This window comes from Cnephaeus nilssonii (assembly GCF_951640355.1).
Source record: "Cnephaeus nilssonii genome assembly, chromosome: 14".
Lineage (NCBI taxonomy): Eukaryota > Metazoa > Chordata > Mammalia > Chiroptera > Vespertilionidae > Cnephaeus > Cnephaeus nilssonii.
This window is the reverse complement of record NC_137085.1, coordinates 57,294,501-57,311,652: the sequence shown is the minus strand read 5'-3', so window position 1 is coordinate 57,311,652 and position 17,152 is coordinate 57,294,501. Positions and strand designations below refer to the sequence as shown.

General features: G+C 40.2%; 1 protein-coding gene across 3 annotated transcripts in view; it reads right to left on the bottom strand.

The window, feature by feature from the left end:
* CCDC171 (coiled-coil domain containing 171) overlaps positions 1 to 17,152 on the bottom strand; it is a 253,621-nt gene that overhangs the window by 209,586 nt on the left and 26,883 nt on the right. For 2 of the 3 annotated variants that reach the window (XM_079790672.1, XM_079790673.1), the window contains 2 exons: positions 16,384 to 16,515; positions 5,464 to 5,610 (listed from right to left, as the gene is read on the bottom strand). In XM_079790672.1, the coding sequence (XP_079646798.1) occupies positions 5,464 to 5,610; positions 16,384 to 16,515 (279 nt within the window). The remainder of the gene's footprint in view (positions 1 to 5,463; positions 5,611 to 16,383; positions 16,516 to 17,152) is intronic. The other variant, XM_079790674.1, reaches the window with a different exon arrangement.

Here is a 17,152-nt window from a genome sequence, read left to right as displayed (position 1 = left end):
ACTTTTTAATCCAACTGGAATTTATTTTAGAATATGATGTAAGATAAGAATCTAATTTTATTTTGTACCAAATGGTTAACCAATTCTTTCAACACAATTCACTGAATAATCTGTCGTATCCTAATGGATTTGAAATATCTTAATAAACTAAATTTTTTATCATCACCCAAGAATATGTTTTATTGATTTTTAGAGAGAGAATGAGAGAGAGAGAGAGAGAGAGAGAGAGAGAGAGAGAGAGAGAGAGAGAAAATGAGAATTGATGTGAAAGAGAAACATCAATCAGTTGCTGCCCATAGGCGCCCCGACAGGGGGTAGAACTTGCAACCTATGTATGTATTTTGATCAGGAAACGAACCTGCAATCTTTTGGTGTACAAGACGACACTCCAACAAACTGAGCCACCTGGCCAAGGCTTAATATACTAGATTTTTATAAATATTTTACAAATCTACTATTGGCCCTTCAATTCTGTTCCACTGGTTTGTTCTTACAACCTACTGAATGGGAGAAGACATTTGTAAATGAAACATTTGATAAGGGGTTAATATCCAAAATTTATAAAGAACTTAAAAACTCAACACCCCCCAAAAACCAAGCAATCCAATTAAAAAGTGGAGAGAGGACTTAAGTAGACTTCTCCAAAGAGGACATACAGATGGCCAATAGACATATGAAAAAATGCTCAATGTCACTAATCATCAGAGAAATGCAAATTAAAACTACCAGATATCATCTCACACCTGTCAGAATGGATATTATCAATAAATCAACAAAAAACAAGTGATGTGAAGAAAAGAAAACCCTCGTGCACTGTTGGTGAGACTGCAGGTTGGTACAGCCACTATGGAAAACAATATGAAGTTTCCTCAAAAAAAATTAAAAATGACCCAGCAATTTCATTTCTGGGTATATTTACAAAGAGACCCAAAACACTAATTTGAAAGAATATATGCACCCCTATTTCACTGCAGCATTTTTACAATAGCCAAGATATGGAAGCATGTAAAGTGCTTATCAGTAGACCAGTGGATAAAAATGTGGTGGTACATATATGCAATGGACTATTACTTGGCCATAAAAATAAAATGAAATTTTACCATTTACAATAGGATGATGGACTTAGTGGATATTATGCTAAGTGAGTAAAGTCAGACAGAGAAAGGTAAGTAGCATGTGATTTCAGTTATATGTAGAATCTAAAAAACAAATTAAATGAACAAACAAAATTGAAACAGATTCATAGATACAGAGAACAGACTAATGATTGCCAGAGAGGATAGGGTTGGGCCTGGGTAAAAAAAGTGAAGGGATCTAGAAGTACAAATTGGTATTACAAAATAGTCACAGGGATGTAAAGTATAGCACAGGGAATATAACCAATAATACTGTAATAACTGTGTATGGCACCAGGTAGGGACCTGAAATATCAGGGGTATCACTTTGTAAAGTATATATGGTTGTCTAACCCCTATGTTGTACACCTGAAACAAATTAAAAAATAAGACTAAATCTAAACTGTAATTGAAAAATAAAAATGTTAAAAAGTAGTACTAATGAAAAATAGAAAGTCTAGTCTTGAAGTTATTGTACTTTTTGGCCACACAACAATCTTTTCCCCTTTTTATGGTACCAGCACCCTGATTTTCTCTATAAGCATGTATTTGGGCTTCAATTTTAGTAGAACTGAGAGGGATTTATTTGGGGCAAATGACTTCTTTCAATCAAATGTTCTCTTCCTGGATTTTGAATAAAGTTACTTTTGAATGAAAATTATTGATACCAGTTCACCCCAACTTCGTCTATCTTTTCCACTTCAGAGACCCTTGGAGAAGGTCTGGGGCTCATGCTTTCTGAGCCTGATTCCTCACAGTGTGCCTTCTGATTCTGTGAATAAGATTCCCATATTCTTCCACTGAAGCCCCTTTTTAAGTTAACAAAAGTTGGTTTCTGTTGCATACAACCAAAAATGACAACTGATATGTTACTGAAGCTTTACAGTATGTATTCACTACTGATAATATAAGTCTCCACTCATAAATCATCAAAATGTTTTAATATTCTCATCTGGCTCTTCAGTCTTTCACATGAATTTTAGAATCTGTCTTCCCAAAATAATTTCATTGGAGTTTTCACTGGAACAGCTTTAACCCATAATATAATCTGGGGACAATTTTTGTCTTTACAATGTTAAGTGTTCATAAAATATCTTCCCATTTTCTTTCAAGACTATCAGTTAAGTTTCATAATTTTTAATGTATTTGTTGTCAATTGTATTACTATTTTTGTCACTATGGTGAAAAAAACTTTTTTAGTATTTTATTTTCTGACTAGAGGCCCGGTGCATGAAATTCGTGCATTGAGGTGGGGGGAGAGGGGTTCATTCAGCCCGGCCTGTGCCTTCTCGCAGTCCGGGAGCCCCGCGATTGATCGCCCCACAGAGGGAGACCCCCCCCCCCCGACCGCCGCCGGCCAGGTAACCTGGGCCTTCATTTGGGGCGATCGCAGAGCCCCTCAGCCGGTGGTCTGGGCCTCCCTCTGCAGAAGATCATGGGGCAATGGCGGGACCCCCTGACCAATCGCATCATACCCACCTTAGCGGTGGCAGTCAGTACTGGGTCTCCACGGCACCCGCGACCCAGGAGGGACCGAGAGGTCAGCAGTTCAGCCATCTCACCAGTCTCCAACCACCCGAGCCTGCTGCACGCACAGCCTGGCGTTGGTTCGTTCAATCGGTCGTTTTGGACGTTACAGACCCTGACTCTTTATATCTTAGGATTATTGCTAGTATGTAAGAATCCTATATAATAAAATCCTAATATGCAAATTGTCCCCTTGGGCAGTTGTTTGATCGGGAGACTGGGAGCTCGACCACTCGCTATGATGTACGCTGACCACCAGAGGGCGGCGTGGAACATGGCGGGCATCAGGGACACTCTGCTGGCCCCAATGGGTCCCAATGAGAGCGGGATGAAGGCAGGATAGTGGAGCAGGTGAGTGGGTAGTGCCAGGCTAAGGCAGGGTGCCAGGCGGGGCCGCGGGGCTGTGAGACTGGGGGCATGAGTTGGGGCCTGATCTCCAGAGGCCACCCTACGGGACAATTTTTAGAAAGAAGGAGGTATGATTCTTATTATTATAGATATATTTATAACCTTCAATAGTCAAGAAAATCAACTTTAAAATTATTAATGCTAGTAAGAATATTTAGCTAGGAGGCTAGAAAGAAAATAATATCCTATATAATAAAAGATTAATATGCAATTTGACCAAACGGCGGAACGACTGGTCACTGTGATACACACCCATGCATGAATTCATGCACAGGCCTCTAGAATAAACATAATTATTATCATACTAGAGGCCCAATACATGAAATTCATGCTCTCTGGGGGGATACCTCAGCCCAGCCTGTGCCCTTTCACAGTCCAGGAGCCCTGGGAGGATGTCCAACTGACAGCTTAGGCCCAGGAGCGGGCCTAAGCTGTCAGTTGGACATCCTTAGTGCTGCCGCAGAGCCTGGCTTCTGGCTGAGCGGCACTCCCCCTGTGGGAGCGCACTGACCATCAGAGGGAAGCTCCTGCGTTGAGTGTCTGCCCCCTGGTGATCAGTGCGCATCATAACAACTAGTCGTTCTTTTCCTAATAATAGTTATAAATTATGTTTAGGAAAACTTCTTGGTTAATTCTCATCCAAGGATAGAATTTTTTTTGTTGTTGTTAATTCTCATCCAAGGATATTTTTCTATTGACTTTTAGAAAGAGTGGAGAGGAGGGGGAGAGACACAGAGAGAGAAACATCGATGTCAGAGAGACACATCAATTAGTTGCCTCCTGCACACGCCTGACCAGGGCCAGAGATGGAGCCTGCAACCCAGATATGTGGCCTTGACTGGAATCGAACCCAGGATCCTTCAGTCCGTGGGCTGACGCTCTATCCACTGAGCCAAACCAGCAAGGGCTAGCTAGTAAAATATTTAATTTACCACCAAGCAAAAGGAAATTTTTAAAAGGAGTAGAATTAACAAATACAATCTCTCTCAAGATTAATTAAAATGTATTAATCACTCATAAAAATCATACTTTTATTTTTTATTTGTAAACTGATATCCCTTTTTTATCTAGTCTTACCTGAGAACTATTCCACAAAATCATGTAGCTAGAATTCATGATTCAAACTACAAACTTAGAGAATTTAATATTTTGTATATAAAATATTTCCCTGTATTGCTTCTTCAACCTCATAATGTAAATAATTACCCTGAAACTTTCCCAATATTTCATGAGAATTCATGTTAAAAATTAGGAACAAAATATAATTTACTCAGATTCAAAAGTTTTCAGAAAAGCAAAATATTCAATATAAATAAATGCTTAAAAAGCATTTTCATATTTTATTGCACAGTAAAACTTTCTCTGACCTGAAATTACTGACTGGAAAACATATAGCCTATATAATAAAAGGCTAATATGCAAATAGACCAAACAACAGAACAACCAAACAACCGGTTGCTATGACGTGCGCTGACCACCAGGGGCATGCGCAGACCATGGCAGGCTTCAGCAGCAAGTGGCAGAGCGCGGAACATGGCAGGCGTTGGCTGCAGCAGGATAGTGGAGCAGTTGAGCAGGGTCGCCAGACCAAGGCGGGGCGCTGGTCACTGTTATCGGGGCAAGCCTCTGGTGGTTACTTAAAATTCTTTGCTCCTGCGTGCCGTGGTCCTGCCCGGCACTCGCACCCACTGCCAGCGCCAGAGCCACCACTTGCACCCACTGCCGACGCCAGCCCTGATCACTCGGTGTCATCAGCGGGTGCATGTAGCAGCTGCTGGCCTTGATCGCCTCTCAGGGCTTCTCCACCTACCCCTGCTTCTGAGGGATGATCTGGGCAGCAGCCACCAATGCCAATGCTGCCGCCTCTCATACCCGCTGCTAATGCTGGAGCTGCCACTCGCACCCCTGCCGCCACCAGCCCCCTTCGCACCCACAGCCAGTGCTGGAGCAGCCAGCCGCTCGCACCCACTGCCGGTGCCTGGCACCAGTCCTGATTGCTCAGCGCTGTCAGCAGGTGCAAGCAGCGGCTGACGGCCCCGATCACAGTTGAGGGCTTCTCCATCTCCCCCTGCTCCTGAGGGGCAATCTGGGCAGCAGCCGCCACTTGCACCGGCTGAAGTCGCTGGCCCTTTTCATACCTGCTGCTGGTGCTGGCCCTTATTGCTCCTTGCTGTCAGCGGGTGCAAGCAGGGCTGGACTTGTCAGTGCATGGGAGCGGCAGCAGTGGTGGGAGCAGGGCTGCTGGCAGAGAGGAGACCAGGGGCTGCGGTGGGAGGGGTCAGGTGGGGGTGCAGAGGATGGACCAAGACTCGCCCCGGTGCCCACCGCAGCCTAGCAGCCCACAGTTCCTGTCAAGGTGCAAGAATTTGTACACTGGGCCCCTAGTATGTTATAAAAGAATGAGAAAGCATACCTCAAATTCTTTTCGAAGACGTTCCTCTCGTTGAGTGCTAAGTTCAAGTTCACTTGTTTGTCGCCGTAATAGGTCAGAGCAATCCATGTGTTCAGTTTCTAATTTTTCTACTTTCTTGTGCATACTTTGTACAGCACTATCTTGCTCCTGGAAAACATTCATTTTTGCATCAACAGAATGTATAAGCCAGCATTGACTAACGTGTATTCTGTGGTATACAATAAGTACCGTATTTTCCGGTGTATGACTTTTTAACCCAGGAAAATCTTCTCAAAAGTTGGGGGTCGTCTTATACGCCAGGTGGCATCTTATAGGGCGGGTATATCCCAAACTCTATATTTTAACTGGAAAAGTTGAGGGTTGTCTTATACGCCCAGTCGTCTTATACACTGGAAAATACGGTAACTAAGTCTGTGCTTCCACAGGAACAATAGATTGTTTTTGCATAGGCCAGGGAGGCCAAGTTATTTTCCAGCAATGTTTCAGGATATACATGTATTGTAAAAGCATTATTGGAGGTTTACAATTTTTTAAATCTGATTAATACAAATTACAACTGAAATGTGTATAGCTTACTAAAATGCTATGCTAGTTCAAATGGCCTCTGAGGATCTTTACAGAATTCTGTAGTTCAACTGTCATATACTAATATAATGTTTCCCCCTTTCATTAAAATTTTAAAGTATTTAGTAATACAAGTGGACGTTGTTCCTTGGGTGATAAGGAATTAGTGGCCTGGATGCCTCAAAATAAGCCATGAGAGATTTTGATGAGAGCTCATGGTACTTTATGCTTATAGCTTCCAGCTCTTAAAGTTGCATCCACTAGATGGCTGTGTTTCATTTTCTCTCATGTTTTCAACTTCTCCAATCTCTCTTATACTACTGAAAGAAAAATAATAACAGGCACTCTTCTACTTACATATTTTTCCAAATAAACTCAGAAATCACCCTGACAAATGTCCCTCTCTATCCTGGAAAAAGAGTTTACTAACTAGATACAATTTTGATACTTCTCATAATTTACAATAATAAAATTAGAAAAAAAATTAGAACAATATAATATTTCTAAAACTTTGGGTTTTAATGAGTAAATTAATTTATTGCATTAATTAAATTAATAAACCAAAGCAAAGATATAACTTTTCTAAAAGCAATTTCAAAAAAAGTGACTTGATGTTATTTTCACATTTTACTTAAGGGTCTCAAGTCTGCCGAATTTTTTTATGTGAAAAACATATCTGAAGATTACATTTACATTATCAGGATAATATGGACTTCCATTGTTTTAATGACCTTCACAATGTGCCTGAACTATTAACATCAAAAATAAAAATGATGATCAGAAAAAAAAAATAATAATCAAGAGAGGCAGGAAAAAAACACCTTCAATACAGGTATGACTTACATTCATAGAAAGTTAAGATATTACAAACATGAAACAAAAAGAGTCTACTATAAAAAGATATAGTCAAAGAACAAGAATGAAATCTTGGATATTAAAAACCCAAAAGCAGAAATAAAAATGCAATACAAAGGTTGCAATATAAAATTGAGGAAATACCTCCAGAAAATAGAGCAAAAATATAAAAGAATGGATAATAGAAGTAATATGCACTGAGAACATCAACACTTTGCCAAATAGATCTAGCAATATAATCCAATCCCAACCAAAATTACAAGATTTTTTGGTGGCATACAAGAAGCCAATCCTCAAACTCACACGGAACAGTGAAGGCTAAGAATAACTCTCCTCTTTCCCCCCAAAAAAATATTAAGAATAAAGAGAGGGAGCCCTAACCGGTTTGGCTCAGAGCATTGGCCTGCGGACTGAAAGGTCCCAGGTTCGATTCTGGTCAAGTGCATGTACCTTTGTTGCAGGCACATCCCCAGTAGGAGGTGTGCAGGAGGCAGCTGATTGATGTTTCTCTCCCATCGATGTTTCTGACTCTCCCTCTCCCTTCCTCTCTGTAAAAAAATCAGTTAAATATATTTTTTTTTAAATAAAAAGAATAAGGAGAGGGAAACTTGACCTACTAGAGATCAAGAATTACTGTAAATCCATGATAAATAAAACATTTACTATTGATTCATAAATAGATATAAAAGTGGAACAGAACAGAGCACCCAGGAACCAAGCCTTAGATATAAAGGAACTTGGTAAGTGAAATAGACAATATTATAAATCGTTCAGTGGTAACAGAATAGACAGCTGAATAATTGGCACAGGGCCATTTGGCTATCCACTTGGCAAAGAATAAAATTAGATTTCATCTCATGCTATATAGAGAAAATATATATATTCTCTTTATAATTTTAGGTTACATAGGACATAAAAAGCACTATGAATGAAGACTGATAAATTCAATTACATTAAAATTTCAAACTGTACATCAAACACAATGTAAATTGTCTCCACAAAGAGAAAAAAGATGTTTGCAATAGGGATATTAATAACCAAGAACTGGTAACCAAACATATAAAAAGTTCCTATAAATTAATAAAAATATATAAACAATCCAAAAGAAAAAATATAAAATGGCAGTTCACAAAAGAAACATAAATATCCAATTAACATATCATGCTCAATGTCAGGGAAATAGAAAATTAAACAAGAATGAGATATAATTTCATATACATCTTACTGCCAAAAAAATTAAATCTGAAAAATACCAAGAGTTCAAGGGACTGTCAGAGAAAATAAAGTCTTCTTTCACATTGGTATAACCATTTGGGAGAACAACGTGGCATGCATTAAATTGCATATGCATTAAATACATACCCACATAAACAAAAGTACCTGATGTTCACAGAAGCACTATCTGCAATAATTAAAACTTGGAAAGAATTTAAGTCTCAATCAATCAAATAATGGATAAATCAAGTATGGTATATGCATAGGATAAAATGCCATACATAAGTTAAACTGAATGAACCACAGTTACTTTGTTAACTTGAATAAATATCAATAAAACAAATGAAAAAGATAAGGTGTACTGTATGATATTCTGTAAACAAAGAAAATGATAAAATAATAGGCTACACTATCAATGTACACAGACAGAAAATTGAACACCAACTTCAAAATAATGTTCATCGCCCTGACCGGTTTGGCTCAGTGGATAGGGCGTCGGCCTGCGGACTGAAGGGTCCCAGGTTCGATTCCAGTCAAGGGCATATACCTTGGTTGCGGGCACATCCCCAGTGGGAGGTGCGCAGAAGGCAGCTGATCGATGTTTCTCTCTCATCGATGTTTCTAACTCTATCCCTCTCCCTTCCTCTATGTAAAAAATCAATAAAATATATATTTTAAAAATAATAATAATAATGTTCATCTTTTGGGGGTAGGGTTGTGGTGGGAGGGTGAAATGATTCAGAATAGTCTTCAATGACCTAACAATTTATTGTTTGTTTTTGATTCTGAAGCAAATATGACAAATACATGATCTAGAAGGTACATATTAGCTATATTAATGGAATTGGTTTGTTATTGGTTATATTAATCCCTGTTATTTTTTATATATTCAAATATTTGTTTTAATTTTATGGTTTTATCAATACAACCCAAGTCTGGGGTACAGTATAACATACAAGAAAATTAAAAAGAACCATAAAACATCTCATACAAAATTAATTTGTCTCCTTCCAAGAAAATTTTTCCAATTTTTTCAAAGAATTTATTTTCTAATCCAAACAAAAGCTACTTGGACCTTACAGTGAAGTGTGTGTGTGTGTGTTTAACTAATAAAATGATATTAAGAACACTGGAAGTTAATGGAGTTTTTCTTTTTTCCACTAGAGGGAGGTGTTGAACTTAAAATATTTTAAAATGAGGCCTGTGTTAGAACTGACATTTAACATTACAGCAAACCACATTGTGCTGTTAGAAAATAAACTTGCTTTCTTTCTACATCTTCCAGAAACATAGCCCAAAAGTATGATTTTTCATATGTTTTCATATAAACAATATCTCTCAGACTCCAAAATATGGTTTCAGTTCTGAAGAATTATAGAAGCAGAGTTAGAAATGTATCAGAACGAAAGTACTTCTTCCTAGCTTAGGAAATATATCAATACACCTATTTACAATCTAGTACATGGTTATCTCCTAAAACAGCCAAGACAAGCTTCTCCTCTCTAATCCCCAAAGCCAGCATAGTTTTACAATCAAAAAGTGTTTGGTGCTCTGGCCAGTGTGGCAAGGTGGTTAGAGTGTTGGTCTATGTACCAACAGGTCACGAGTTCGATTCCTGGTCAAGTGCACGTACTTGGGTTGCAGGTTCAATCCCCGGTCCTAGTCCAGGCGTGTGCAGGAGGCAACCAATCTATGTGTATCTCTCACATCGATGTTTCATTTCTCTTTTCTCTTCTCTCCCCCCATCCCCCTTCCACTTTCTCTAAAAATCAATGGAGAAAATATCCTTGGGTGAGGATTAACCAAAATAAAAAGTTTTTGCTGCTGTAAACTATAAACTGGGACTAACATCCTATCTAATAAAAAAGTAATATGTAAATTGACCATCACTCCAAGACACAAGATGGCCACCCCCATGTGGACACAAGGTGGCCACCACAAGATGGCCTGCAGGGGAGGGCAGTTGTGGGCAGTTGGGGGTGACCAGGCCAGCAGAGGAGGGCAGTTGGGAGGGACCGAGGCCTGCAGAGGAGGGCAGTTTGGGGGGATCAGGCCAGCAGGGGAGGGCAGTTGCAGGGGATCAGGCCAGTAGGGGAGGGCAGTTCAGGCCAGCAGAGGAGGGCAGTTGGGGGGGACCAGGCCTGCAGGGGAAGGCAGTTGTGGGCAATCGGGACAGCAGGGAGGGCAGTTAGGGGTGACCGGGCCGGCAGAGGAGGGCAATTGGGGGGGACCAGGTCTGCAGGGGAGGGCAGTTAGGGGTGACCAGGCCAGCAGAGGAGGGTAGTTGGGAGAGACCGGGCCAGCAGGGGAGGGCAGTTGGGGGGGATCAGGCCTGCAGGGGAGGGCAGTTGGGGGGGGGCAGGCCTGCAGGGGAGGGCAGTTGGGGGGGGGGGCAGGCCTGCAGGGGAGGGCAGTTAGGGGTGACCAGGCAAGCAGGGGGAGGGCAGTTGGGGGCAACCAGGCCTGCAGGGGAGGACAGTTAGGGGCAACCAGGCCGGCAGGGGAGGGCAGTTAGGGGCAATTGGGCTGGCCGGGGAGCAGTTAGGCATCAATCAGGCTGGCAATGGAGTGGTTAGAGGGTGATCAGGCTGGCAGGCAGAAGCGGTTAGGGGCAATCAGGCAGAGGCAAGCAAGCAGTTGGGAGCCAGCAGTCCTGGATTGTAAGAGGGATGTCCAACTGCCCGTTTAGGGTGGTCGGACATTTCTCAAGGAGTCCCAAATTGGAGAGGGTGCAGGCTGGGCTGCGGGGCACCCCCCCTCGCCCCAGTGCATGAATTTTGTGCACCAGGCCTCTAGTTGTATAATACTTATCAATTCTTCTAGGCATGCACACAGCTTAATCACTTCTACAACAGCTTAAAGATATAAACAAGCCCTAACCGGTTTGGCTCAGTGGATAGAGCATCGGCCTGCGGACTGAAGGGTCCCAGGTTCGATTCCGGTCGGCATGTATCTTGGTTGCAGGCACATCCCTAGTAGGGGGTGTGCAGGAGGCAGCTGATCGATGTTTCTCTCTCACCGATGTTTCTAACTCTCTATCTCTCTCCCTTCCTCTCTGTAAAAAAATCAATAAAATATATTTTTTATAAAAAAGATATAAACAAGAATGTTAATCATTTATAATTAGGGCAAAAAAATTTAATTAAAGAAAATAAAATGTCCATCAATAAGGAATTCCTTAAATATATTAGGAACTTTCACATGACAGAATATCATGCAAACACAACAAGAATAATTTAAGAAAATTAAAAGATGGACACCAATCTTTTATTGAGGCATATAATGTCACTATGTAAATAAGATAATATATGTTTATATATCCTTAGATGAGGAGTGGAATTGAAGAGGGAGGGAGCAAAACCTTCACTTTCTGCTTTTAAATTTCCCTAAGCTAAGAGCATGTTTTTACCATGAGCACAATACATAGTAACTTTATAAACTCAATATTAAGGTATTTCCTGTTTGGGGGGAAAACAAGCAGTACCAGTGCCATTTTTCTCTGCCATTTGCTTACACATGGCATCAGTGAACAGTTTCTCAGGAAATGACAAAAAAATATTCCTTGTTGGCAGTGGTCGGCAAACTGCGGCTCTGTTGACTAATGAGTTTGCCGACCACTGACCTAGACTCTCGATTTCAATAATTACAGGCTGTTGTTGTTCCTTGTGATTAAGCCCCTATCCCAGTGGTCGGCAAACTCATTAGTCAACAGAGCGGCAAACCACGGCTGCGGCTCGCAAGCCGCAGTTTGCCGACCACTGTCCTAGAGCATTTAGGGAAAACTTCTTAAACACTTCCTTTTCATGGAACTTCTTCCAAGCTCTCCCTAAATGACAACTGTGCTTACTAGGTCAATCCTCACATCCTCACCAGAGGATTAACAAAAAATATATACAAACAAACAAATAACTAAATAAATAAAAGCAGTTTTCTTTTGTTACTATAAAAAGGATAAGACATTGAAAGACAAAGTTCTGAACATTTCAGTTATAAAATAAGTTACCTTACAAATGGAAGTAGTAATTATAAATTATGTTCCTCTATTCTTTCCTATACATAATAATTAAAGACTAATACTATAGAATTTTACATTATTTTAGTACTTAGTAATATAAACTCTGGTATAACCACCTACTTTTCATCTGAGTTTTATAGGATTGACCAAAGAAAGTGCACCAAAAATCACATCTACATAATGAAATCAGCCTGAGGAAGGCAAATGCCATATGATTTCATTTATATATGGAATCTAATAAATAAGATAAACAAGCAGAACAAAAATAGACTCATAGATACAGAAACATTTGACCGTTGCTAGATAGGAGAGGGTTTGGAGGAATGGGTGAAAAATGTGAAGGGATTTAGAAGTACAAATTGGTAGTCACAAATTAGTCACAGGGATGTAAAGTAGAACATAGGGAATACAATTAGTAATCTATCATACTAAAAGCATAATATGCTAATTAGACCGGACATCCTTCCAGACGTCCTTCCTTCCAGACAAAGCCACAGCGGGCGGGGGCCACGGCAGAGGGGGCAGAGACCCCCGGCCGCGGCATCAGGCCTCTAGTATTGTAATAACTATGTATGATGTAAGATGGGCACTAGATTTATTGGGGTGATCACTTTGTAATTAATATAAATGTCTAATCACAGGGTTGTACACCTGTAACTAATACTATATTGTTTGTCATCACAAAATAAGTAATAGAGGAATGATAGAAATTTATTTGAAAATTTAAATTAGTTGGTTAGTGAATTAATTCACAGTTTGAATTTCTCCTATCTCTCCTTCAAAATAACTTACATGTAATCTTCTGAACAAATGCAAAGTACACTGGAGTGAGAATCTGCAGACTTGTAGTCTTTTCCCACATTAACCACTCAGTTTATGACCTGAGTAAGTCGTAAATTTCCATCTGCTCATCATTAAAAGGGGTTAGATGTAATCAGTGATTTTCAAACTGGACTATTTGAAGGGGATTCTGTGTGTTGCAGGGGGAGAGTTTAATAGATGATTAAGAATCTGCACTACACCACTTAAAAATAGTTCAAAATTGAGAGAAACCAAGATGGTGGCATAGGTAAACACCTAAACTGCTGCCTTGCACAACAATTTCAAAACTGCAACTAAAGTACAAAACGCACATCATCCAGAACCACAGGAAGGCTGGCTGAGTGGAAATTCTACAACTAGAAGGAAAGAGAAAAACACACTGACACTCACAGGAGCTGCGGAAGGCAGAGGTATGCAGGTGCACGCGCACGCGCAGAGAGAGGGCTGGCAACTGAATACACGGCTGGCTTTCTCAATTGGGAGGGAGACAAAAGTTCCCGACTGCTCTGAACTCCAGGTCTGGGTGAGACTCTGGGGACCCAGACTAGTACTGGGAGAAACTGGACTGTCTGGCAGCAGGCGAAACTCGAGGGTGACTTTCTCTCAGAGGTACTTGAAGCGATTACCGCGGGACACTGAGACCCAGGGCAGGGCTGACGGGAAGCCATTGCTGTTTGCTCCGCCCTGAGACTCTGCCCCATCCAAGCTGAGTGCAGAGGCTTTTGCATATGAATGACCTGGTCCTTTGAATTCTAAACTTACCTAACAAACTGCAGCTGAGTCAGTGAGACCCAGGACATCCAAAAGAAGGCCCAAGGCCCCGCAGCAGCTTGCATTGCTTCATACTGGGCCTCATCTGGGCACATCCAAAACCCAAACAAAGAAGAGGAATCTGCAGATCTCTCCGTAGCTCCTGCTGGGTGGCCTCAGGCAGAGGCTAAATTAGCACATCCTTGGAGATCCAAGAGCCAGTGTACCCAGGGGTCAGAGTGGGACCATCCAGATTACAACTCCTCAGATATATAAGGGACACACTCAGGGGGAAGACTCAGTGAGCACCAAAGCCCCACTGAAGCAAGTCTTGTCTCATAAGGGTGTCTCCAGCACAGAAGTTCTCCCAGCGTAGACACAGCTGATCCTCACAGCCAATTGGCCTGGAGGTCAATTCCTCCCAGTGATACCAACAACAATCAAGGCTTAACCACAACAAGACTGTGCACACAGCCCACAAAGGGGTACACCAAATGTGTCTACCTCAGGTAATTGGGGAGGCTGAGCCACTAGGCCCTATAGGACACTTCGCACACAAAGCCACTCTATCAACTCAGGGAAGCAGCCAAAATGTGGAGACAAAGAAACAAGTCACAAATGAAAGAAATGGAGGAAAGCAATCGACTGGATATAGAGTTCAAAAACCACGGTTATAAGGTTTTTCAAGAATTTTCTAGAAAAGGCAGATAAATTTAGCGAGACCCTTGAGGATATGAAAAAGGACCAACTAGAAATTAAGCATACACTGACTGAAATAAAAAAATAATATACAGAGATCCAACAGCAGACTAGAGGATGGCAAGAATCAAGTCAAAGATTTGAAATACAAAGAAGCAAAAAATACCCAATCAGAAAGCAAAAAGAAAAAGAATCCAAAAATATGAAGATAGTGTAAGGAGCCTCTGGGACAACTTCACGTGTACCAACATCCGAATTATGGGGGTGTCAGAAGAAGAGAGAGAGCAAGATACTGAAAACCTATTTAAAGAAATAATGACAGAAAATTTCCCCACCTGGTGAAAGAAATAGACCAGTGGTTGGCAAACCGCGGCTTGCAAGCCACATGCGGCTCTTTGGCCCCTTGAGTGTGGCTCTTCCACAAAATATCACGTGTGGGCGCACACGTACAGTGCGATTGAAACTTTGTGGCCCATGCGTAGAAGTTGGTTTTCGGCTCTCAAAAGAAATTTCAATCGTACTGTTGATATTTGGCTCTGTTGAGTAATGAGTTTGCCGACCACTGAAATAGACTGACAAGTCCAAGAAGCGCAAAGAACCCCGAATCAAAGGAATCCAAAGAGGACCACACCAAGACTCATAATTAAAATGCCAAGAGCAAAAGACAAAGAGAGAATCTTGAAAGCAGCAAGAGAAAAACAGTTAGTTACCTACAAGGGAACACCCATATGATTGTCAGCTGATTTCTCAACAGAAACTATGCAGGCCAGAAGGGACTGGCAAGAAATATTCAAAGTGATGAATAGCAAGAACCTACAACCAAGATTACTCTACCCAGCAAAGCTATCATTCAGAATTGAAGGTCAGATAAAGAGCTTCACAGATAAGAAAAAGCTAAAAAGTTCATCACTGCCAAACCAGTATTATATTAAATGCTGAAAGGTATTCTTTAAGAAGAGGAAGAAGAAGAAAAAGATAAAGATAAAAATTATGAACAACAAATACATATCTATCAACAAGTGAATCTAAAAATCAAGTGAATAAAAAATCTGATGAGCAGAGTAAACTAGTGAATATAATAGAATCAGGGGCATAGAAAGGAAGTGGACTGACAATTCTCAGGGGGAAAGGGGTGTAGGGGTGCGGGAAGAGACTGGACAAAAATCGTACATCTATGGATGAGGACAGTGGGGGGGGGGGGATAAGGGCAGAGGGTGGGGTGGGAACCGGGTGGAGGGGAGCTATGGGGGTGGGGGGGAAGAGGAACAATTGTAATAATCTGAACAATAAAGATTTATTAAAAATGAAAAAAAATAGTTCAAAATCACTACAGTGTAAGATTTGTATACATCATTTAAAATACAAAATCTATTCTATTTCCTTTATTTTTTTAAATATTAACATTTTAATTTTATTTTTCAATTACAGTTACAATCAATATTATTTTGTATTAGCCTCAGGTGTACTGTATAGTGGATAGACATTATTCTATTTCTTTAAGCTATTAAAGACGGCTAACAGTCTCACATAATTATGTTAAATTGGAAAAATAAAATAGTAAATGTAGCCCTGACCTGGTGACTCAGTCACTTGGAGCATCAACCCATACACAAAAGCTTGTGGGTTCAAACTCCATCAGGTCAGGGCACATACCTAGGTTGCAGGTTCGATCCCCAGTAGGGGCATGTATGAGAGGCAACCGATCCATGTTTCTCACACTGATGTTTTTCTCTCTCTATCTCCCATCTTCTCTCTCTAAAATCAATGAAAACATATCCTCAGGTGAGGAATAAAAAAACAAATTATATGATTTTGAGATGTCCCTCTTGGTAACAGTTTCCCATACTGTCATGTAATTACAAACAAAACATCTTCCAGAGATCAAAGACTAGGAATTATTTTCCCTTTGAGCAAGCCAATCAATGATTGCACTAATGCAATTTAATATCATCAGCATTAAAAAGACATACTTAAGGAATTGTATTATTATTTTAAAATACCTGTACTATAAATTGTAACTCTCTTCTCTCTGCTTCCCATTGTTCTGCTTGTAATCTAAACTCCTCCAATGCTGTCTCCCTGATATGAGAGTCCATTTCATTCTTCTCCTGCAGATGTTTCTCCAATGCTTCCTTTATATGAATAAAATCTTGCTTTATTATCAGATCAGTAAAAGTTAGCTTTCTTCCTTCATCCCCAATTTTAATGTACAAAGAACTCTCCTTACCTATCTTATCAAAACTTACTACAATTTATGTTAATAGAACTGTTATATTTTGATCATCAGACTATAGATCTGAATAAGAAGCAATGCTTACCTATTTAATATAAGGAACATGTTATATATACACACATAGGCATATATTTAAACCAATTTTTCTGAAATTTTTAACTTCAGAGGTTTTAACAAAATGCATTATATGATAAAGAGACAAATACAAAATACATAAATGTTATGTAATCTATATGTAAATCTATGTGTAAAGTACATAATATGGAAATATCTGATTACCTATGAACAAACTGTTTAGATTATCCCTAATAATGTATATATAAATGTGACAGAAAACACTGTATTTCCAAAAAGGGAGAAGGAAGGAGTCAGGATAAGGAAATTCTAGAGTGTCAAGAATTTGAAAAGCCAAAAAATATTTTTTAAGAAGTTTGGACTGTCATTAATTTCTAGTTCTACAGATAAACAATGTTGGCTTTTCTTTTTGGGTTTTCCTAGTCATACTATGTTTGCTAGATCTAAGTTAGTTCAAAATC